General features: G+C 39.7%; 1 protein-coding gene across 28 annotated transcripts in view; it reads right to left on the bottom strand.

The window, feature by feature from the left end:
* mmd (mind-meld) overlaps window positions 1–24,824 on the bottom strand; it is a 1,228,927-nt gene that overhangs the window by 198,330 nt on the left and 1,005,773 nt on the right. For all 28 annotated transcript variants that reach the window (XM_067784016.1, XM_067784007.1, XM_067784005.1 and 25 more), the window contains one exon: window positions 8,713–8,882. In XM_067784016.1, coding sequence (XP_067640117.1) covers window positions 8,713–8,882 — 170 coding nt within the window. The remainder of the gene's footprint in view (window positions 1–8,712; window positions 8,883–24,824) is intronic.

Raw genomic sequence — 24,824 nt, forward strand, 5'->3', positions numbered from 1 at the left:
GTTTATCGCGCCATGTATTTATTTTTTTTTTTTTTTTTTGACTTATACTCTTGAACAAAAAATAGAAATATGGCACCACCGGCACTTTTCTGTGCTTGTATCTTTGTTTCATACAAAGTCGCCCAAAGCCATTTTAGCTGTAATACTCATAAATAAAACACTCGCGAATGAATAGCAACGGTTAGCTCGCAGCAGCTGTAGAGACCACTAAGCTTGGACTCCCCACAAAACCAATTGAAATTTTCATTTGCAGTTCACACACTGTGCAAAAGTAATCAAATATAGTTGTTGTTTTTATTGCTGGTACAATTACTATGCGTCAATTATACATTCGTAAATTTACTTGCCATTTCTATGTGCATTAGCGGAAACTGCTGCCCACAAAAGCAATATGTAGCTGATGGACTAGTTCAGTTCGTGTACTTTGAGATATTAAACCGTTACAAAATACTTGTTACTTCTTGCTTTTTTATATATGTTATTAATTTGCACTTTGCCACTTAATCAATTTTGCTCAGTATTTGCATTTGCTAGTCCAGAGCAGCAGTAGCAACGAAAAGTAAGCTTCAATACAGCTCCAGCTCTGAACATGAACAGAGCATAGAGAAGAGCCCTATGCTGTGAGCTACGTCGTATTTTAAAGCAGAACAAATAGCAAAAAACAAAGTTTGGGACATGCTCCTGACCTCGAGCCAGCTTAACTCAGAGGTACTTTATTAAAGGTCACTAAATTAATGCCCCTATTACCGTTTACAAATCAACTCTGTAGTGGAATTCACTAACTTTTTTAACGAAATTCGCCATCGTTTTATTTGCGAATCGATAATTATAACGATTTCTTTATACAGTAACTATTTTGTAACGATATTTGTTTAACGACGATCAGCTGTTTCGTTAAATAAACGGCAAGTAAATTGGCTGCGTCAAAAATCACGAAATTATTTCTGGCAATTTTAGTTAAAAAAGAAAATCTGAACTTTAATTAAATACTTTCAAGCACGAAAGTCAGCTTTATTTATAAATCAAATGGCATTTGAGTATTTAGCGTACGTTTTATCACAAGATGAAGAATTACTAAGTCCATCGCCAGTGGACAGACACCTTCTTAGAGAAGTAGATAACACATTCCACTTGAATGCAATGGAGTTTCGAAAGCTGTACCGACTAACCCCAGACTTGGCTAATGATATTATTTCTCAACTTGATGGTTAATTAAGGGGTACAAGAATAACTGCGAAATCAACAGAGAGAAAAAGGGTAATTATTTACTTTAGCTCACAACTGCTAAAACAAATCCAAAAATATCGGGGGTGGTGTCAAAAGACGCGCTTTGGACAAGGGATCACGAATCCGAAAGCGAAATTGGAAATTTTATTACTTTTCAGAGATATTTGCAAACAAAATTTAAAATTTTCATGTGGTTATTGTAACTCTGATGATATTGTAATACCCGCAAGAAAAACTATGGGTAAATGTGTGTTGCGCGGATATAGATTTGGTCTCCTAACCGGTGAATGACATTGATCCTTGATATATATTTTGGAGTTCCAATTGACTCGATCCTGTCATTCACTTCCAGAAGTATTTCGTTACTTTTCAAGAGGTAATGTCTGCTCAGCTAAAAAAACGTGTTTCTGAACTTTTGGTTGTGCTTTTCCGGAGCTCGAACCAAGGATATTCGGTGTGGTAGCTGGAGCGCGCTACCACCACCCGCTTCTTTTTTCTAACGGGGTCGCCACTTGGCAAGATATTTATCAAACACTTCAAGTGTCTCTGCTATCCATGAAAAGTTTCTCCGTGGAAACTCATCTACCTTGCAGATGCCGTTTGGTGTCCCGAAAATTTGCAGAAAAAATTAAAAGGTGCATGATGCAAATCGCAAGAGAAGTTAGGCCTAAAATTTCATCGGAGGTTATCGCACCTTGCATTTGTTTGTTTTTATGTCCACCCAGCATTTGCTTAGCAGATCTGAAACCCATTGTACAGTAGCAGACCAAAGGGGCCAGCAGAACTTGAAACTTCGTACATACCTCTTCGTCCAAGTGAGATAATAGATTGAATATGACCCTCCATATAGCTGATCCGGGTCTTAAAATAGCTCGTTGCATTCGCAAGAGTAATCAGAAAATCTCAAACTACCCTCACACCTACCAAATTTGAGTCTAGGATTTTAAAATACGTTAACTTATCAAAATAAATGCAAAATTGTCTAACTGTAGCATACCTGGAGGACATCCCAGCCACTGAATTCTGAAAATGTTACAGTGATTGACCAGCTCTCGACAGAGCTCCGTTGATACCAGCAAGCGCTGTCCATTGTACTAAAACGTATGTACTAACCGTACAGATCCTGCTGCCCAAATTCTCAGATCCTGCTGCTCTGTAAAAGTCCAAGGCAAATGACTGGCTCTTTAGGTCTTTCCTTGAGAGCAATTTCCTGTCCTTTTTGAAGTGTCTTTTATTATATGACGACATTCAGAATAAGCTCTGGTGCTAAAGGGACCCACCATTTTCTAATAAATCGAAAAGAGGAAAGTATTTTTTAACCTGCCCTTGCAATTGGCAGGCTGTGTTGACGACAGTAACATCAGGTGCTTCAACGTTTGCAGGAAAAACGTAGCGACACTGATTGGTGTGGAATATTAAGGTGATACGTAAGGGCTCGTTAAGAGCTTTGAAATGAAGGTAACTTTGACTATGTTCCAAAACTTCGATATGTAGGTCAGACAGTTTGTAGGAAAAGGTTTTTAACCTCCAAGAATACCACAGCCACAAACTGCTATAGAATTCGCGAAAAGATGACACTGAATATCCGAGGTCGAAAGATGTTTCAGGATGACAAAAGAATGACATGTTACAAATGTGTCTTAATGCCGTCAAGACAAACACAACGATGGCGGCAGAGCAATGAATATATGGGCCTGTTCTGGATTTCGATTCCGACGAATTTATTCGGAAACGAAATGGATTGGTGTTCTGATTATCGATTCCGACCAGAATTTGAAAAGTTTTGCCTCTGAGCAGTCGGAATCGAAAGTAACTAACCTATTAATCACAGATAATTACATTATTTTTCCCACAAATAAGTTTTATTAAATTATTCATTTTATTTGGAGGATTTATAACAACTTTTCGCTGGACTATTTGTTAATTTAGTATAACAAATCTTAGTTTGAAAATTCCTATCAAAAATATTCCAAGCTAAGCAAAGCGATTCTGGTCGAAAGGAAACCGACGTGTTCACATTTTCGATCAATCGATTTTTCCGATTTTTATGCACAGTTGCACGTTTTCTTGCCTCTGCATTTCCGAAAACCATTGGTGCTGACATTTTGTTCAAATTTTTGCACAATTTTAATTTAACTAAAACCAAAATAAATAAAAACAGCTGTTTCTCTTGATTATCGACTCGAAATGAAAACGGTTCGAAATCGATTTGTTTCAATCGAACACCAAAAAGAAATCGACTCGGAATCAGCCTCGTTTTACTTTTCAAAACGAGTCGGAATTCAGAACTGGCCTGATAGACACAAAACGACAAGTTTGCTTTAACTAGCTAAACAGTTTCATTATGCCAAAACCATATAGATGGTGGGAGTTTATCAGCTAATTGTTACTATGACATTTCTACTTCTAGCGCAGTATGTTTTTGACACTCAACCAGAGAATTAAAATAACAAAATACATGAAATGCGTGTGTTTGTTTGTATGTATGTCACCCTGCCGCCCCGCTGTTATTTTGTTATTTTTGTTTATCTGCACATTCGTATGTTCATTTCATTCGCTCGTTCACAATAGTGCCCTATTTTTGAATATGCAACACTATACAAGGGGCTACGATACTTGGCTTGGATATCATAAGTGGTTTCAGGCTCTGGATCAGGGACTGATATCAGTCTTAGACCGGCCATAGTGACGAATGTCACGCGTGATTAGTTATCACGTCCTGCACGAGGTGCCCCTGCTTCTACTGATAATGGCGGATCTAGAGAGGACAACTCGATAAAACCCGCACCCCTTGAGTCATTGTGCCGAGCTCAGGGGAGGGAGAGTCAAGATCGGTACACAACGGTGACGAACTGGACTGTTTTAAGACTTTGATTTCACATTACATTTTGACTTGATGACATTGGGCTGGTAGGTGCGGTATTCTGCCACTTTAGTAGGTCGGGGTGAAACCCTACCAAAATGGCTGGTAGGCTAATGCTGCACCTGCCCACGTCCCGTTAAAGCCGTGGCGGGCCTCAAGGTACGTTCCGGCTCCGTCGCCGTTAAGTTGGTGGTGTAGGTGCGGTTGAAGATTTTCCCGCTTCGCGTCCGGTCTGGCTCTGAACGCATTACTCATAAGGTAATGCGTCAACCCTCGCGTGGCCTCCCTGCGTAGCATAGATAACCACGAGATCGTTAAAGGGCGACTACACAATCGGCTCCGGATAGCGGCCTTGAGGGGGGACTTTTTTAGAATGGACAATACTAATACGAATCCGCCAAGGATGGGGTGCGGAAGAAGAGCGCTTTTGATGGAAATCCGTCAAATCAATCTTCAGCACTCTAAGGCGGCTTCCGCAAATTTGGTGCTCTGCCTTGAAAAAGGCGGAGTGGATATAGTCCTTGTCCAGGAGCCGTGGCTGAGTAGTAACGGCAGTAAGATTTCTGGATTAAGGACTGGAAAATTCAACACCTTGGTGCATGGGGAGGCAAGTAGGCCTAGATCCTGTGTGCTTGTTAAAAAAGAGATTAAAGCTTTTATTCTCTCTAATTTCAGCAATGCTGACGTAACCACGGTCTGCCTCGAGCGAGGAAGTAATGAAATGTGGGTGGTCTCAGCGTACATGCCCCACGGGGACGTAGTGGGACCACCACCTGCGATACTGGGTGAAATCACCGCTGAAGCAAGGCGGAGAGGTGTTGGCGTGATCATCGGTGCCGATGCAAATGCCCATCATAGCATTTGGGGAAGCTCGGATACCAACACTAGAGGTGAGTCTTTATTTACTTTTATTGTAGATGAGGGACTTTGTATATGTAATAGGGGGAATGACCCGACTTTTATTACTGCGTTAAGGGAGGAGGTCCTGGACCTCACCCTGGTTAGTAGAGAACTGGAAGGTCGGATATCTGGATGGAGGGTTCGCAACGAGCACTCCTTCTCTGATCACCGATATATTCAGTTCTCAGTGAACGAAGAACGTCCCGGTAAAATACCTTTTAGGAACCCTAAAAGTACTAACTGGGACTTGTATTGTAGGAAGCTGGGAGAGCTACTGCCTGCGGTGCCTATCATTAGTTCGGGCCTGTCCGAATCTGAGATAGACGTTCTGGTGGAAAACTTCACCTCGGCAAGCAATAGCGCCTTTCAGCTGTCCTGCCCATTGAAAACTTACAGAGGGAAGGGCAAGCCGCCCTGGTGGTAGGATTCTCTTGACGACCTAAGAGCGTCCAGTCGGCGGCTCTTCAACAGAGCCAGGAGGAGTAAATTACCCTCGGACTGGGAGCTCTATAAGGTGAGTCTGGGGATTTATAAATATGAAATAAAAATAGCCAAGCGAGATGCATGGCGAAGCTTCTGCGAAAACGTAGAAGGCTGCAATGAATCCGCGAGATTTAGAAAAATACTCTCTAGGAACCCCGCTCCTCTGGGGTATCTGAGAGATGATGGTGGGGACTGGTCGATGAGTAGCGAGGAGTCCCTAAGGCTTTTACTGGACAATCATTTTCCCGATGTCCCAGTTGCGCAGGGATCTTCGCCTGCATGGTCGGCGGTCGTTGCCCATGCAGAAGTGCCTGCCATTCCAATACGGGAAAGTCAGATAACCTGGGCTATAGGGTCGTTCAAGCCCTATAAGTCTCCGGGCCCGGATGGAATCATTCCTGCGCAGCTTCAAAGGTCTTTGGGGACTTCCTGCCGCTGGTTGGCCATCATATATACTAACTGCCTCAGGCTTAACTATATCCCGAAGTCTTGGCACACGGTTAGGGTTATTTTCATTCCGAAGGCCGGCAGAAGCTCTCATGTATCACCTAAGGATTTCAGGCCAATCAGTCTCTCGTCGTTTCTTCTTAAGACGTTTGAGCGGTTGATTGACCTGTACCTACGGGAAAGGATACCTCGGGGGTTACTGTCGGCTTCACAACATGCGTACTGCAAGGGCAGATCGACGGAAACGGCTCTCCATTCGATTGTAAAGCAAATAGAGGGGTCCCTAGAACACAAAGAGTATGCTCTGGGTGCCTTTCTAGACATCGAGGGAGCTTTTAACAATGTCTTACCGGGGTCAATCGAAAGAGCTCTGGTGGGTTTAGGAGTCGAGGCGGCTCTGGTTGAATTTATTAGCAAACTTCTATGCGGCAGAATTGTCGCAGCGGAGTGCGGAGGAGCCATAATTAAGAGGAAGGTGTGCAGGGGCACGCCACAGGGGGGTGTCCTATCTCCTCTCCTCTGGGTTGTGGTAGTCAACGAGCTTCTTGTGGAGCTGGAAGCCAATGGTTGTCGGGTGGTTGCCTATGCAGATGACCTCGCTATCCTAGTCAGAGGCAAATTTCTGGGCGCCCTGCGCGATGTTCTTCAGGGCTACCTGGATACTGTGGCTAGGTGGGCTGAATCATGTGGATTGGCGGTCAACCCGGGAAAAACGGAATTGGTCCTTTTCACAAGAAGATATAAGGTGCCCGATTTCAGAACTCCCTCGATTGGAGGGGTACCGTTGGTACTTTCTGATAGGGTTAAATATTTGGGGATTGTTTTGGACAAGAAACTGTCCTGGAGACCCAATGTGGAAGATCGGGCCAGGAAGGCCGCCATTGCCTTGTACTGCTGCAGAGGAGCTATCGGAAAGAGATGGGGACTCTCGCCAAGAATAGTACACTGGCTTTATGAGATGGTGGTCAAACCGATTCTGCTATATGGGGTGCTGGTCTGGTGGAAAGCACTGGACACGGCGAGCACCTCCAAAATGTTAGTGTCAGTGCAACGGACGGCGCTGATCGGTATCAGTGGCGCTCTCAGAACAACGCCTACCTTGGCACTGAACGTCATGCTGAACATATACCCAGTAGATATTGCGGGAAAGGCGGCCGCGGCAAGGTCGTTGGTCAGGCTTCGTGATATGGGATATAGACTTTCTGACCGCGGACACTCTAGCCTTCTTACCAGTTTCGACTTCATCCCGGACAGAACGGACTACTGTATGCCGATAACAGCTCCCTATACAACCTTCACCCCAGTTATTCCAGAGAGAGAGGATTGGGGAAGAGGAATTATCTGGGGCATGGGACCGGTTAACTTGTTCACGGATGGGTCAAAGCTGGATGGAAAGGTTGGTGGGGGGGTCTTTTGTCAAGAGCTAAATTTAAGCCGCAAGTTTAAGTTGGCTGATCACTGCAGTGTATTCCAAGCGGAAATTGCTGCGATTAAGGATGCGGTGGATGGAATGCTATCCATTGCTACCACGGTTAGGGAATTTAACATCTACTCTGATAGCCAATCGGCTATCAAGGCCTTGAGCTCAACTACAGTGCGATCGAGGGTGGTCTGGGAGTGCCTGACCTCGCTTGTGATTGCATCGAATTATTTTACAATTAAGATTATCTGGGTCCCGGGCCATAGTGATATCCCGGGTAACTGTCAAGCGGATCTCTTAGCCCGCATCGGTACAACTGAACCGGATGAAGATGGCTGTAGGGACTTCGGGATCCCGCTGGCCACCTGTGGATTGCTCCTCCATAGCTGGGCCTCGAATCAGCTCAGCAAACGTTATGCGGATACCACGTCTTGCAGGGTAGCAAGATCTTTCTGGCCGAAAGTGGATGGCAGGAGGTCTGCTGAAATAATTGGGTTCACTAAGGCTCACCTATCAATGGTCATTGGGGTTTTGACAGGGCACTGTCCCATGGGTATCCATGCGGTACGTCTCAATATACTGGAAACTCCATCCTGCTGCAGCTGTATGGAGGATGATGAGGTGGAATCACCAAATCACTTTATGCTTGATTGTCCAGCTTTTGCCAGAATTAGGCGAAAGTACTTCGGTCGCGACTCACTTGGATCTCCCGAGGATATATCCAAAGTTGAGATCGGTATCATTCGGAGCTTTATCGTTGCTACCCAACGATTCTCTAAGTAGCTGGATCTAGGTCACCGTTATTTTTGGTGTATGTGGTATCACAACGGACCTTCGTGTTGTCCAAGTGAGCTATCCTTATCAGGGCAGCTACCACCTAACCTATCCTATCCTAACACTATACAACACTATCAATCAGGTCGACAATTACCTAAGCGGTTTCAACTGAAAGCGCTTAGCCAACTCAACTCGATTACTTTTTATTGTTGCTTTCCATGCAATTCGGTAAGCTAGCTAGTATTTTAATTGTACTAGTTAGCAACGAAAAACAGCTATAGTTAAAGCATTAGTACATTCGCAACAAAAAAAAACAAAAACTTGTTTCTTTTCTGAAACCGTCTAATGTATGCACTTAATTATATATGTGCATGTAAATGTAACTTTATACGTATACATGTTAATAGTCTTTCACATAATACCACTTTCACATACAATTCAATTTGACTCTGAAAATCAATTCGACTCTGCTAAGACTATTTCAATTAATTTTATTCGAACATTTTGTTTAATGCTTTATGGATTGGTGTGCGAAATCGAATTAGTTTTGCTTTTAATCAAGTTTTTAGGCAAATTAATTTTTGTGTTTACTTACGTTAGCAATTGCGTTGTATCGCGTTCAATCTGAAAGAGATTTCGCGACGTATAATCGTTGAAATTCGATATAGCTTTACTGATGTCTTTACTGCCATCGATGACCGCCTGATTTTTGCCCCACGTTTCAATGTACACCACCGATACGCGGGTGTTTAGTGTGCGAAAGTACTGTAAAGATAGGAAAATTAAAAGTAAAAGGTCAGCTTGTTCATTTTATTTATATCGACTTTTTTATATATATTGAAACTCATCACTTTGTACAAAAATATTTGAGCAATGATAGAGTTGTTATTGTGATTTAGATCCACCGCAGACGAATCGGCTCGGCATCGTGTCATACTCGTATTTTTAATGAAGCGACGATGACAGACCCACAAATAATGCGACAAACGATCATAAAAGTACGAGCTGTCAAAATGTAGAACGATAAAGAAAAAGAGAAAGAAAGCATTGGGTGCATTCGTATATTAAAGGGTCATTGGTTTCACATAACAATGGAAGATATGGTTTGGGTCGTGCGGAAGCACTTCACATCCTGGACATACCACTGGTTCTGTACTTTCAATTGTGTTCTCCATTGGCAAAAAGATATCGCTCGATATGATAAACCATCATCTGCTAGTATAAGATGAGCAGAATTGTTCAAGGCGGTTGGAAATCAGTCGAATGCTAACCTCTCTTAAGTTAACAAAGGTTCGGTGTTCTTATGTAACGAAGCCGGTGAAACGATCATTTGAGAGTAGAATGCGGCGGATTTTTGCAAGACTGATAACGGCGACAAGGTTACCGATGTACATAATGTGCTTAAATTGTGGAGAGAGCACTTAGCTTCATTTCAAGATAGACAGGAACAATACGAATCCGATACGCCAACACTGATAGCGGTATATACGTTCCACCCCCCGTCTGTGACGAGGTGTGGAAAGCATTATCTATGCTAAATGATAATAAGATGGACTACCTGCAAAGGTGCTCAAACATGGATTCGAGGAACTGGTAAAAAGCATGTTTCGGCATTGGTATTTAAGTGTGCTCTGCCCAATCCACAAGCAAGCCGATTCCACAAATCGCGTATACTACCGTGTCAGCCTAACCTACCGCGTACAAGGTTGTAATAAGGACTAGGTAGGACCTCTGCAAGCCATCCGAAACCAAAAGAGGCTTCATACAAGGCGACTAACTCTCGAATGACTTTTTTAACCTAATGCTAGCGAAGATAATTCTAGTAGAAGATTTATCATGCTATGGTTAAATCCATGATAAGAGTGTACAATTTCCATGCTATGCTGTTGATATTGATAGCATAAATTTAAAGAAACGCGCGAAAAAACTGCCTTTTTTAGACTATATAAAGAGGCACAAAAAAAATGGATCTAGCGGTAAATGAAGACAAGACGAAGTGCTTGCTTCTTGCCGACCAATAATGAATCGGCACACTTGTTCTATTGCATCTACAACCCTGTTAACTGATATACACCAATTAGAGAATGTGAACGACTTCGCCTATCTGAGAACCAGCATTAACCGGGGAAAACAATGCCAGCAAGTGCTACTTTAAACTGAGTAAGCAATTGAAAAGAAAATTCCTCTGTCCTGATGTATGACGCGAAATCATGGATGGTGTCGATAAAATATGAAATAGCCATTGAAATGTTCAAGAGAAAAGTTGTCCACAAGACTTTTGGTCCTAGCTTTACTTGGATATTAAAATAGTGCTGCTTATAAAAGCCCACAGGCTTGGCCGGCAGTTTTTATGAATGGACAAAGACTTTTCGATCAAAAACGTATCTTTATCGAAATCCATATTTGGAAGGAGGTCTAACTTGACCTCCACGGAGTCGGGAGAAGCAGGTGAAGGAAGACTTGATCGACCTTGCTGCTTTCCTTAGATTTGAGGTATCGCAAAACAGAGGTTACTTGTAGCGAATCCGCCAAAAGAATAGGCGGTTAACTAATGATGATAATTGGCTCTAACTTATGCGACGCCATATTTGTCTGAACACGTTAAATGGGCTTTTGTCCGTCTGGTAATAGCCAGTCACCAGCACTCTTACTAAGTACACGTGTAACTTATAATATTGTTGTAACTCTCAGAGAGCCCTGTTGGTTGTGCTATCAACTGTAGTGTATTGCTTTCTTGAAATAAGTGCTCTAGCTCTAAAGCTAGCTGCTGAGCTGCCATAGTAAATTTCCACGGATAAATAGCAGCCTACAAGTGGCATTCATATACTTATGGCCGTGGACTGATGGCCTTAAATAGATTTATCGTCTTTGTGCTTCTCTGTGATTGTAATGGAGGACTTGTTGTCCACAGAGATACTTATATAGTGTGGCGAATACTAGCAACACTAAGGGTTACTATCATCTCTAAGCCCATACTAAGCAGTGACTCGTCTGCACACCAACAAATCAATAATTATGTCTAACCATATGTCTATACGAGCAGCGGAGAAGAGTCACAAACACATGCATATATCTTATCTGAGATGCTCCCAAAAGTAGGCAATTATCTGTGGAAGTGTCACTCACATATACACGCGCATATGAGAAGCTATACACGTGCATCTATAGTTATCGTTTTATAGCAGTAACTAAGTAAACTCTGGAAGCGCCTTGAAGTATGCGAACGAGAAATCACAGCATATAAAAGGCAGCAACAGTAGAGGCACGACAATCAGTTTGGTTTAAGCAAGCTATTAGTTGCGAAGTATAAGTGTTATTGTGAAGTACTTTAATAAAGGCCATTTTTGCATTATTCAATATTGGAGTTATTTATTCAACAGTTTAGCAATTCGAACGTTAGCGGGAGATTTAGAATAAGCGGAATTTCAGTGAATTCGTTACAATAGTTTAAAGTCTTCGATTTTTCTTTTAAATTTCCTAATCGGCCTGAAATAAGTCTTCTTGGCTACGGCCACTTAATTAAAGGATGATATTGCTTTCGCTGTTAATGCTGATTCCTAAATTTTTTTAATAGTAAATAAATGAAGTCCTAAGCGCCGACACTTCCAACTTAGTAGAGTTCTCGTAGCGAAAATGCAATTCAACAGCGGCTCGTTATCCCCCATCCATAGATGAGGCGCAGCTTAATGGCGCTCATAACTCTTTCCTGTTTGCCATGAGGCCTACTTGTAGTCATAGAAGGGGTAGAGGAGGACATAGGAATTTTGTTTGTCCGTAAACCGGAGTAACATTTAAAAATAATGTCATCTCATAAATCCATTATGTTTACAAAGATCCGTTTTTTTTTGGGTTTAGATTGTTATTGAGAATAAAGGTAATTATCATGCGATGGAGGTAAATATGCTCTATATCTCTCATTGGATACTCGACGGAATACTTCACAAAGTAGAGAATCACATACACTGAAAGCAGCGAATGGGATTGCTTTTGAAGCTACTGACACATAAGACCTTTGCACATTGCCAAGGTGTGAGTTTCGAAAGAGATTCAAGTTTTATGAAAAATAAAATCATAGCCTTCATTAGGCGCTATGAATAAATAGTATTTTCATCAACATCGAGTGATTTCGGAGAACAAAAAAGCCTCCCGAGTTTAAGGCTAAACGGTTATAAATTTGAATCTTAATCTGAAACTTTTCTTACACTACATACATCACCAAACCATATTTGGTTTACGATTTAATTTATACGGCGTGGTGCGGTGGTAGCATGCACCGCTTACCACACCGAATACAGGGTCCCAGCCCCGGGAAAAGCAACATCAAAAATTAAAAAATAAAAGTGTAGAAAAAAGTTTTTCCAAGCGGCATAGTTATTTGGCACGCACTTCGAGTGTATTTCTGCAATGAAAAGCTTCTTAATAAAAAAACTCATCTGCTTTGCATATGCCGCTCGGAGTCGGCGGAAATGATTTAGGTCTCGCCTGGCCAATTTGTAGGAAAACTTAAAAGGAGCACGACACAAATTGAACTATAAATCTACATAAAATAAGTAAGGAAGGCTAAGTTCGGGTGTAACCGAAATTTACATACTCAGCTGCCAAATTGCAACTTTCAAAACTTTTAAATTACCTTCTTTTAAAAGTGGGCGGTGTCACCCCCATTGTACAAAATTTTACTAATTTTCTATTCTGCGTCATAAGGTCAACCCACCTACCTAGTTTCATCGCTTTATCAGTCTTTGGTAATGAATTATCGCACTTTTCCGGTTTTTCGAAAATTTCATATCGAAAAAGTGGGCGTGGTTATAGTCAGATTTCGTTAATTTTAAATAGCGACCTGAGATGAGTTCCCAGGAACATTCATACCAAATTTCATTAAGATACCTCAAAATACCTCAAAGTTATCGTGTTTACGGACAGACGGACGGACATGGCTAAATGAATTTATTTTGTCGCCCAGTTCATTTTGATATACAGAAGTCTATATCTATCTCGATTACTTTATGCCGTTACGAGGTACCGTTATGCGAACAAAATTAATATACTCTGTGAGCTCTGCTCAGCTGAGTACAAAAAGATATAACACTTCTTCAGAAATTTTTTAGTTTCAGATTTAAACTTTTGGCATTTGTTTTAAAACCATAGATTACATTTTCGAATTTTTGAATCTCTTCGCTGTTGGTTTAAAACAATTTTGATACTTTCGACTTGTTCTTCAGCTAAGCCAAAATTTTAAACCGAATGAAAAAAATAGAGTAGTAAATGCAAAGGGTTTAAATAGAGCTTACGATTTTTCGAACTTGTTCGAGAAGAGATTTCTCGCGAGTCTCGGCTGCTCGCGAGATTCTCGACATTTAATTTAATCGATTCATTGGCTGCTTTATATAGAGCTTACGATTTCTTTTGGAGCACAAACGAAAATTTTCACAAAACCACATCTAAAAAACACCGAAATGTATAGAATACTGCCAATGCAGCGAATGAATTGAAAGTCGAGAAGCTCGCGAATATTACGAGTATTTCGAGATTCGAGAATCTCGCGAGAAGCCGTATTCTCGATGTCTCGTTAAAAAAATAAAATATTGTGAACAAAATTCTATGTATAATAAATATGTTTTGAGTTAAGTGTCATTGAAAATCAATATAATCAAAAAAAAATTAACAAGTAAAAAAACACCGAGTGTATAAATACTGTCCATACAGCAATTAAGTTTATGTCGAGAAACTCGCGAGATTTACGAGTACTTCGAGACACGAGAATCTCACGAGAAGTTCAGTTCTCGATTTCTCGGGTCTCAAAAATCTCGCTTGTGTTCGAAAAGAAATCGTACGCTCTAGTTTTAAATGTAGGTAAAAAAGTTTAAAAAGTAGCGTTGAACTGTGCGCATACTCTACGCGTAGGTATGCTCAGGGAGTAGAGGAGTACTCAGAAACAAAGCAAAAGCGATAATTAGTTTAGAATTAGTTCCGGAGTCTTCTTTTCATGCTTAAAAGAGTATTCTTTACACTTTTATGAAGTACCCATATTTTTTTACTTGCAGGGCTTGTAAAAGTAACAACACACCCTGGCGACATGTCGCTCCATTTCCTTTATACCCCAACTAATTACTAAGTGCTCATATTTCAAATTAAATACAATAACCTCACACGTGTACACGTGCCGGTCATACACTGAGGGAAATGTGGCTATTTAAAACAACAAGTCGCATTGGAGATCTTGAATTAATATACATACATTCGGTAAAATTGATCGAAATTTGTTTAAACCAAATGGGGATTCTGTTAAGAGAACAAATTTGTTTAGTAATTTCAACAGAAGGGAAACTATTGGTCACACGTTAATAATGTTCCGTAAAGCTGAAAGATTCTCAATCAGTCATATTATTTTTCTGTTAAAAGAACTGAATTCATTGGTAATATCAATAGTGAGCAAGTCAATCAGTGTCAACGCAAATACTTAAGATAATTTTAAAGATAAACATACACCTTGTTTTATGACCATGGTGCGGCAAAAATTTCTGTCATATCAACAACTTTAACAGTTATTCTAATGTTAACGAAAATCTGTTATTTTAATAGCTTTATAAAGATGAGTAATAGCTGCAAAGCTAACAGAGCTTAACAGACTTACATACATATGATGCTATTTTTTTTAAGGATTTGACTGTTGAAACGGTCAATTCAGAACACATTAATTCAAATTGACAGAACTTTGGTTGATTTTAACATACTTTTTCTTTCAGTGTACAGACACAAGAGACTATTTAAAAGTTACACAAAAGCTAAGGATAAACCATGCAAATAAATGCAGAACCATACACAAGGGAGCTTATAATTTAAGATGCCAGTTTAGCCCAAAGAAAGATGAACACTCTACTATTACTGGAATGATTTGCACTCAACAACAGAAAGCAGGAAAGTGCATACTAAAGATGCCGATGAGATTTAAGGGAACCTAAGTCATATCGACGATGCTTAACTAATGACCTAATGAATACTGAGAGTGACTGAGGCAATAAATAAAATGGATTTAACGGAAGTGGTAGGTGAAATGCAGGGATAAAGAGAGAAGACAAAGACAGTGAGTGAGCTGCGTTAGTAATGACCAAGAGGTTAACTTTGTTCACCGCTGAGGGAAATTGATAGAGGGATAAGGCAAAATAAATGGTTGTACTCATTTTCTGTAAGCTGGCGTATACAAATTTATGTATGCATGTATGCAGCATGAATGACTGATGCTTGGTTTAGTGCAATAACAAACAAAAACACTTATGTATGCCAGTGCTTTCCAAATTGGTATATACATAGATACACTTGTGACTACGAGAAAGTTCACGTACAACAAATTCTTTGCTCCCAAGTTTATCTCATAAATACCATTCAACGGCCGTAGGCTTTGCGAACGTTTATTGTTTTATAAAGCAATCATTTGGCAACAATATGACCAAAAATCTCTATGTGGTTTTTGGTCACTTTGGTTAAGCATGAAACTATGTGACCGTTATCATTCAGTAACACCAATGCGAATACATTGAAAGAAAAAGCTGGTAAAATCAAACAAATTATAGGTTTATGCAGACGAAATTTATGTAAATTTTTATCTATCACAAATAACCGTTGAATTAGTTTCGCAAAAATTGATAGTTCTGAATTGATGGACTCACAGGTAAATCAACAAAAACAAATCGCATCATGCTTAAGTTTTAGCTCTGTTAACTTAACAACTTTTACTGTTATTCTAAAGATACCAATGAAAACTGTTTTTCGTCAACACTAGAATAACAGTGCACCTGTTGATTCTGACAAAGATGGTCACAAGAACAAAGTAGTGAGCGCCGGAAGCGTTAGTTTCTCTTTAAAATTAGTTGATGCATTTCAAATCAGTTCTTTTAACAGAAAAATATTTAAAAATGATTGCGCCTAGAGCCTTTCCAATGCAAATTGTTTTTACTTACGTACAAGCCGTTATGGGGTAATGGGTTTACACTGCAATGGCAGGCCTGGGTCGGGGGAAAAAACCCCAAGTCGCTCCGGTAAATAGAATCGCCTGCCATATTCGGCTGCTTTTGTTTTATGTGATCTAGGACGTAGAGCACAAGAGCGTGCTTATTATTTATATTACAGAAAACACCGAGAAAAATTAAAAGGCCGTTATGAGCGAAGTAATCCTGTTTTCACACAGAAACTTAATGATCTCATTTCACCTTCTAATGAAATCGTAAATTTTGTGCTTTCACACAGAAGTAACTGCTCGATTAGTATGAAGGATGAAATGTCAGGCGAATAAAATGACAATGCTGTATGACAGCCAATCATGGCGGAACGATACAAGGTGGCAGCATGGTGACATACCTACATGCATAAATAAGAATTCCATGTATTTTGTTTTTGTAAATTCGATGGACAAATGTCAAAATCGTACTGCGCCGGAAGTTGATGTATCAAATCAAATAAAAAAAGGTTATAATCAGCTGTTCGATGCGGCCACCTTGCATCGTTCCGCCATGCAGACAATGACATTTACTTTGACAAATGACATTTTTAAGCACTGAACACACCAAAAACTAAGAAACTGAACGCTCCGAACAGAGTTGCATTGTGCTTTTGACTTCATTAGGCATTCGATTAGCTACTAATGAAATAATTATAGATTCGAGTTTTGTAGGGAAGATTGAGCTCAATAAGCGTCTTAATGTAGAAAACTGTCTTTATTATTCAATAAGCCGTCTGTGTGAAACCAGTATAACTGTGCTTACAAAATTTAATTGAAAATTATCTTTTGGAGGAAATTTTACTTTTAGACTTTTCACAAAGTATTGTTTCGATTCTTGATAGGCTAGCTGGCTGGCTGGCACGAATTTTGCAATTAAAATTTAAGTTACTTCCCAATAAGCTACAAGCTTGCAACTTGGAATATAGTTCAGAACCCGATGACAATGCAAATAAGAAAAAAAACTCCATAGGTGGCGCTATGGATCGAAATATTTCAAAAAATCGCATTTGTGGTCCGATATTTTTCATAATTGTAACACATAATACATACATGAATAGAAAGCGACCTATGAAAAAAATCGCCGCTAGGTTGCGCAAGGATCAAGATATTAAAAAAAATCGTATTTGTGGTCCGATTTGGCTCATATTTGGAAAACATAATACATAAAAGAATAGAAAGAGACCTGTGAAAAAAATCGCATTTGTGGTCCGATTTGGCTCATATTTGGAACACATAATACATACAAGAATAGAAAGCGACCAATGAAATTGCAGCTACGTGGCGCAAAGATCGAGATATTCAAAAAAATCCAACTTGTCGTCCGATTTGGTCCATATTTGGAACACATAATACATACATGAATAGAAAGCGACCTATGGTGTCTGATTTGGCTCATATTTGGAACAAATATTACATACAGTCCGGTAGAAATGACATCAAAATATTTTGGAGTTCGAGGAGGGACAAGCATACGTGGCGCAGAGTCCAGTAAAGTCTTTGGAAGGATTATGTATGGAGGACTTAGATTGTAACAAATTGTCAGGAAAGAGTCCTTGCGATATTGAGTCACTAAATGAACTAAATAGAATGAGAAATAAAAGGGAATTAAATAAAGACTAAAAACTTGGAAAAAAAAAATTTAAAAAAAATTTAAGTTAACCGGTTTTATTGAAAGCAATACTTACATTAAGTAATAATAATACTAAAAGCTAAAAAATAATTAGGTAGGTCCTAGGTACTAGTCATCACACTCCTCATCAAACTAGGGCTTTTATTCAGGCAATTGAATAAAACGTTGGACGAGTCGAATTTTTATTGATAGTCATAAGTAAGACAAACTGAACCTTAATAAGGTTATGCTACGCCTCACATTTTCAACAGCATACCTCTATTTGTCGTTGTATGTATGAGCGTATGCAATTATTATGGGCGATCTATTAACGGTTCGATGTTTAACATATTTCTTTCGATATAAGATTGCATCAAGAAAAACTCTTAAACTTACATATATATAACTTGAAACTTTATGGTTAACGGTATTAGCGTAAGTGGATGTTGAATGGAAATTAAACAACGGTACACTAAACTCGCAGCCGACGATGATCATAACGCGTTTAAAGCATTTAAGCTGATCAATTCAATTGCATAGATATTACTTCTAGAGTCATGTGTTAATAACTTCTATTATGGTTTAATTAATCTTAATGAATTCCATTTTACAACGAAAAACTCAAGGAAAACTAGACATCGAAAGATTGCATTCGCAACAGACTGCCAATCATTTCACAACTCGACTCTCACACCTGCTCTATGAGAGCATAAGTTCATACTACGAAATGGAGGAGCAGTGGGAGGACTAACTCCCGCAAATTTTACCAAAAAAACCGGCGGCAGAAAGAAGGTGTTAACCCTGAGGCAAATACCTGTAAAGCCGCATACGCAACCTAGTACACTGATGTACAGAGGGTTCTAAGATTATGGAGGGAACGATTCCCTGTGCTCCTGAATGGAGAGATTTATAAAATGCCCAGGGAAGATAATGAACCTGATTCCGCAATCCATGATCATGGAATAAATGCATGTAAAATCCCATTAAGCGCATTGTGCGAAAGATTAACGACCACCAAGAATGGTTGTACCTTATTAGTGAAACTTCAGACCTGGTGAATCTATATGGACCAGATTTTCATGCGCCAAATCATGAAAAATCAGAATTGGGAAAGACGCGGTTGTTCAGGCCGATGATGTCAATGTCGTCAGCATATGCCAGTAACTAATTGCATGCTCTACTAGAATATCCGAGGCCTTAATTTTCTTTTCATTGGAAGCTGTAGTAATGAAGCTGTATGAATAAGTTAAAACTTTTTTCGTTTTCTCAAAAAAAAAAAAAAAAAAAAAAAAAAATATTTTAATAACATCTTATGTTGAGTTTACTTTCTTTGATTTCAATTAAAAGTAATGGCTTGCCTGTCGTGTAAAATTATTTTAAGTCACTTAGCTGCACAGAGGAGGGTTAACGAAGAATGTGCTGCACAGCTTCTTTGTCTCCCGAGCAATACTTTACTCTTGACGATCTTGGATATGTAATTGAAATATCCAGACTTTCATTAAGGAAGAGAGAGCTGCCTTGTAGCTAGATGCCGCTGTTAGAGCAGAAGACGATGTTAAAACAGGCGTGAAATTCTCCAAAGTGGTGATCAAGCTTACCGCTGCCTATCCATCATACAAAGGGATGCTTGGATTATTTGGTCGTTTTAACAGAAGAAAAACTGTTGTTCAAGTGAATAATATTCTGTAAATATAACAGATTCTCAACCAATCTAACTGATTTTTGTGTTAAAAGTACTAATTTCATTGAAAATTATCAACAGCGAACAGCTGTAAATCAAAAATCTTGAGAAAGCAATTTTTTATTGTTTTTTTGTTAACAGAGCTGTGATAAACTGGCGCTGGCAACTGCTGCAAGGCTTAAGGCCTCGGGGCAGCTTGAGTGTAAGCCGTATATACCGAATGTTCGGTATAACTGGGAGGACGTGGAGACTGCTGTGTCGATACAGAAATAAATAGATCCTACGGCTGTCAGATTACTGCGCTGTCTTTCAGGCAGCAGTTGTTTATTTGAAGAAAGCTGCATAAATTCTGAAGGGAGCGGTCTTAAGCTGCAGTCGTGTCAATTCATATTTTGATAGTACTTCATCAAGAAGTATACTAGGGTGCAAATAGGCTTTGGAGAGACATCGCTCAGGTCGGGCAATACATCTATACTGGCTTTTCATTTACAAAAGGATGGAACGTAATAAAAATACCGATGAGTTGGCAGAGAAAAGTAGAGCATTTAATAAATCGACAGTAGACGTTCCAATTCGTTTGGGAAACATTATAACGGGACAGGAATTGCATACGATCCATCAAGCAGGAAAGGCGTGGACCGCAGCGCGGGACAGAAATATTTTTAAGAGCAAGTCGCGAGACTCACATAGAACTAAGTAGAACAAACTTAAGGCTCACAATGGGCATACTAACTGGACACTGCCTCATCAATAACAACAGCTGTAGGAAGTGCGAGCTAAAGGGAGACACGTTTGAGTACCTTCTGTGCTTCTTTCTTGACCACGAGAGGTCAAAGCTCCAGCTGCTAGGGGCGACAGAGTTTTCCAGATCTTAAGAGATCAGCAATAATGCTAGCTCCTAGAAAACTTCAAGTATTTGCCAAGCACACAGAATTATTTTATAATGTGAGTCCTGGTACCTAATTGAGGCTTTTCCGTTTGAGTCTAAGGTCTTTACAGACCGGCTAGCTCAACCTAACACCTAATAGAGCTGTGGATTATATTTGATGAAATGGTTTTGTTGATTTCACTGTTGGAATACTCAATTCAGATTCAAAAATTTTTGCGAAATAAATTTAACGCCTATATGTGATGGATATAAGTAGACGAAATTGTAGGTATCAGTGTAGGTATCTTTGTGTATCACAACGAAAGAAGCAAACTAATTTTGCAAGTACGCAATTAAAGACCTGAATTAATCATTATAATGTTTAGCTTCTCTTTATTTTTTCAATTTTTATTTTTTTGTCAAGCAAACTAAAGTCAGCGTGAAATTGCATAAGTACTTCAAGTACTGTAATATTTATTTATGAAAATTGCTTGTTCTCTTTATTTAATTTTATTGCTGAATCCATTTTCTGTACTTCAGAATAATTTTCTGGAAGAACGCTTCCTTTGTGACTTAAGTACCAACTGCCAGTGCATCTAATTTACTTTGTGCCAAACAAATAGTCACAAGACTCGAAACTAAATTTAATACCACCAAAGTACGCCTGCTTAAACTTCAAAGCAACTGTCTTATTTCAATTTTGAAATAATTTTTTTTCTGCACTAAGAGGACAACAAAAATGTTTGTATATAAGCAGTAAAAAGCTTAGCTTTGAAAGTGCAAAAGAAAATCCTAGACAAGGTACTTTTGTAAATATGTACCTGAAGTGTAGAAATGTATAGAAAAGTACACAATATTTAGATAACGAGGGAAATGCGCAAAAAATATTACGTGCTACACCTCCGTTTGTCCACTTTTAAATGGCAAAGTTGGTAGGGATGCCACAGACATAGGTATGTTTCCAAATTAGACTGATTAAAAAAAAAATATTGGAATTGTTTTTGAAATACTGTAATCTTTTCGTACTACCTGAATACTAATTGCTTAGGCGGTTCGAAAGTGTACCAGTCAGAATCACGGCACAATTGTCTATAAACAATCAGCCTTCCGATACATCAAGGGCTTCGGGATGTGCATGTCTGGGCATCTGGAGTCGGGTTAACCACCAACGCGAAAAAATTAAGTATACCAAAAAACTTCAAGAGGTATCCAGATTATCAATGATTAGCATAATGGAAGCCCTAAAATCTATCCCGACAGCACCATTGCATGCCAATCCACACATACCACCTGCAGAGCTAATGGCCAAAAATAGAGCGATAGCAAATGCAACAAGGCTTTTGGCCTAATGGCAGTTTGAGTGTAGGCCATGGCTTTAGAAGTATAGCGTCATCCAATATAGGGCGAACGGACTATATGGTCCCCTGCCTGAGCTTCGAAAGAGATATTGGGGCAACGACAGAGACTGAGGGTTGGCACAGAGGTGCGGAAATGGCAAACCGTAATATACATATAAAAAATAATGAAAGGGTTAGGGTCTGCTGTAGATCTTGCAGGCTGCCAGATCACTGCAATGTCTTTCAGGCGGAATTTGTAGCCATGAAGAAAGCAGGAAAAATTCTGAAGGAAGCGAGCTTAGGCTGCAGTCGCGTCATCTTTATAGGGTTTCCGGTCATAAAGGGATAGAAGGTACTGAAAAGGCCGATGAATTGGCAAAGAATTACGATTTACTCACCAAGTTGCTCATATCTTTAAAGAGGGAAGACTTAAGACTCACGATATGCATGCCAACTTGACACTTCTTTCTGCCGTCACATGCTCATAAGCTGCATCAGATGTAGGACGTGCGAGCTACAGGAAGAAGCGGTTGAGCACGATCTGTGTTCGTGTCCTGCACTCGCGAGTTTATGGCTCCAGCTACTAGGGGCGGTAGAGTTAGCAGATCTCGAGTCAGCAATTGAGATAGGTCCTAGAAAACTTCTAGTACTTGTCAAGAGGACGGATTTATTCTATACCATAAGTTCTGGTACCTTTTTGGGGTTTTTCGTTTGGACGTCAAATAAATTCGGGTAATACTATTGACACATTCAGTTTATGTCTTTATTGACCGGCTTGTTCAACTTAACCTTAACTCACATTACTCTCTAACAAATTTGAGTTAGTAGATATATTTTTAAGACACTAAGTATGTAGTTTATAAAAGTAAACTTCGAGTTATATTGCTGACGATGTCGCGATGGACGGAATACCTTTTGTACCATTATTAAAATATTAGCTTTCAATCATCGCACCTTTCTCGTAGTTGGAAACTCACAACTTGCAGGTAGTAGCACACGATATTTAAAACTAACTTCAATTTTACATTCGTTTATATATTATTGAATATTTTGTCGAAATGGACGCGATGCCGAGCTACACTGATTCCCATTTATTTGATTAATAATGCTGTCGGAACGGATGTGATTTCCTGTAAAACTACTATGACTGTGCAAAGTTACGTTGAGCTAAACACCATCAGCTCAATCGGAACTGGCCAGGACCACTTCGAGCCGTTCGAAATTAAACGTAGTTTTATACAGGTGCGATTTGATGCTAGAGAACTTAGCCGAACTGGAACAATATTCTATAAGAGTATGCTGTATGCTGATGGAATTAACATCATCGGCCTAAATAGCAGCGCCGTAGGTTCGGCTAATGCAGAACTAGAAAAGGAAGCGCAAAAGGTGGGTTTGATGGTGATTGAATGGTGAATGTGGACAAAACGAAGTACCTGCTGTCATCAAGCAAATAGTCAGCACACTTACGCCTTGGTAACCATGCTACTGTTGGCAGCCATACGTTCGAGATAGTAGAAGCCTTCGTTTATTTAAGAACCAGCATTGACACAAACAATGCTACTTTGGTCAATAAATGCTTCATTGGACTAGGTAGGCAATTGAAGAATAAAGTCCTCTCTCGGCAAACGAAAACTATGTCCTAAACGTTACTATTGTACCCGAGTTGCTATATGGTGCAGACGCATGGACTACGACAACATCAGGTAAGGCGGCTCTGGCAGTGAAGAAGATTTAATGATGAGCTGCGCGAGCTCTATGCAGACACCAACATAGTCCAACAAATTTAAACACAGAGGCTACGCTGCAAAGGTATTTTTATCGGAACTCGCTAATGGAAGCAGAGATAGGGGGCGACCCCCAATCCTTTGGTAGGACCAGGTGAAAAACGATTTCAATTTCCTTGTTTTCCACTTAACCCAATGAAGAAGCAACTAGCGCGTTGTTGGGTTGGACTATTAAGTAAGTTTTATACCAAACAACTAAACTTGGAGCCTATTTGGAAAAAAAAAAATGGGTCTAAAGTTTGTACATACGTTCAAGAACAAGATGTAGCACCATGCCCTCAGACCAAGCACAATGTCAAAATTGGCATGTGCAGTAATAACGTCATCATATTCATATGTAAAGAGAAGCAAGTAGTACTTGAAAAGAAAATGCCAATATTTCGTTGGGCTGGTGCTTTGTTTGTCAAGATTTGTGGTTAACTGCAAAACTGTTTTTTCGAAGATTTGTGCGTGTTGAAACTTTTTTGCTTTTGGTCTTTACTTTGATAATCTGGAATGATTACGCTGCAAACGTGAATCATAAATTTTAAAAAATCCATAAAGGTTTGTGATCCTCTGCGTAATGTTCAAAAAAGAAAGGGGGAACAGTTGAGTAACCGCAAGTTTGTGAAAAACAAATTCGTTTATATGTCTCAACAAGAGTCCAATCAATAGTTGGATATTTAAAAAAATAGTAAGGCAATTGATGCAAATTTAATGGCGGATACGTCAATTCAATAATGAAGACTGAAGCACAACTCAAACGGTTCATATATTGTCCGTTATCTCAAGTTCCTAGTATGCACGACGCTCGCCTGTGTGGCTCCCTTCGATCTAAATATCACACACCTTGGCAAAGTTCCACTTCTACAGAAGGACAAGAAAAGACAGTTGCAGAGCCTGATTGAGTGAGAAAGTAAGAAAAGCGTTGAGAGAGAGTGCACAGGAAGATGTCGATAGAATTGATAATGTAGTGTAAACTTAAGAGCGAAAGGTGAGAAATACGGAGAGAGGGAGTGTTAGGACTTGGAGAGCGGTGGTGGGCAAGAAAATGGGCAGAGGTAGAGGGGGATGAAAAGGGCGAGCGAAATGAACAGGGAGAGGCAAGTATAACTTTTATCTAATATCACGGTATGTATGTACATATATCCCGACTTTCAAAATCCCCACAACACATGATCTCCACAATTTTCCGAAACCCAGACAACATAATATCCCCTCTTGGTAAAATCCCGGCAACATACAATCCGTACAATTTAACTTAAATTTCGTTATTGCACATTTACCGTGCGCTGTCGGCGGGTTTCTGCTGTCGTGCAGAGATAACTAAAATAGTATAACATTACCGAAATTGTGTATTTTTTATGATATCATGTGTGATTTCTTAATTAACATTTTGTGGGGATTTTTTCGGGATTTGGTCGTGTCGGGATTATGAATGGTCGGATTTGATTCT

Source organism: Eurosta solidaginis, chromosome 4 (genome assembly GCF_040869045.1).
Source record: "Eurosta solidaginis isolate ZX-2024a chromosome 4, ASM4086904v1, whole genome shotgun sequence".
NCBI lineage: Eukaryota > Metazoa > Arthropoda > Insecta > Diptera > Tephritidae > Eurosta > Eurosta solidaginis.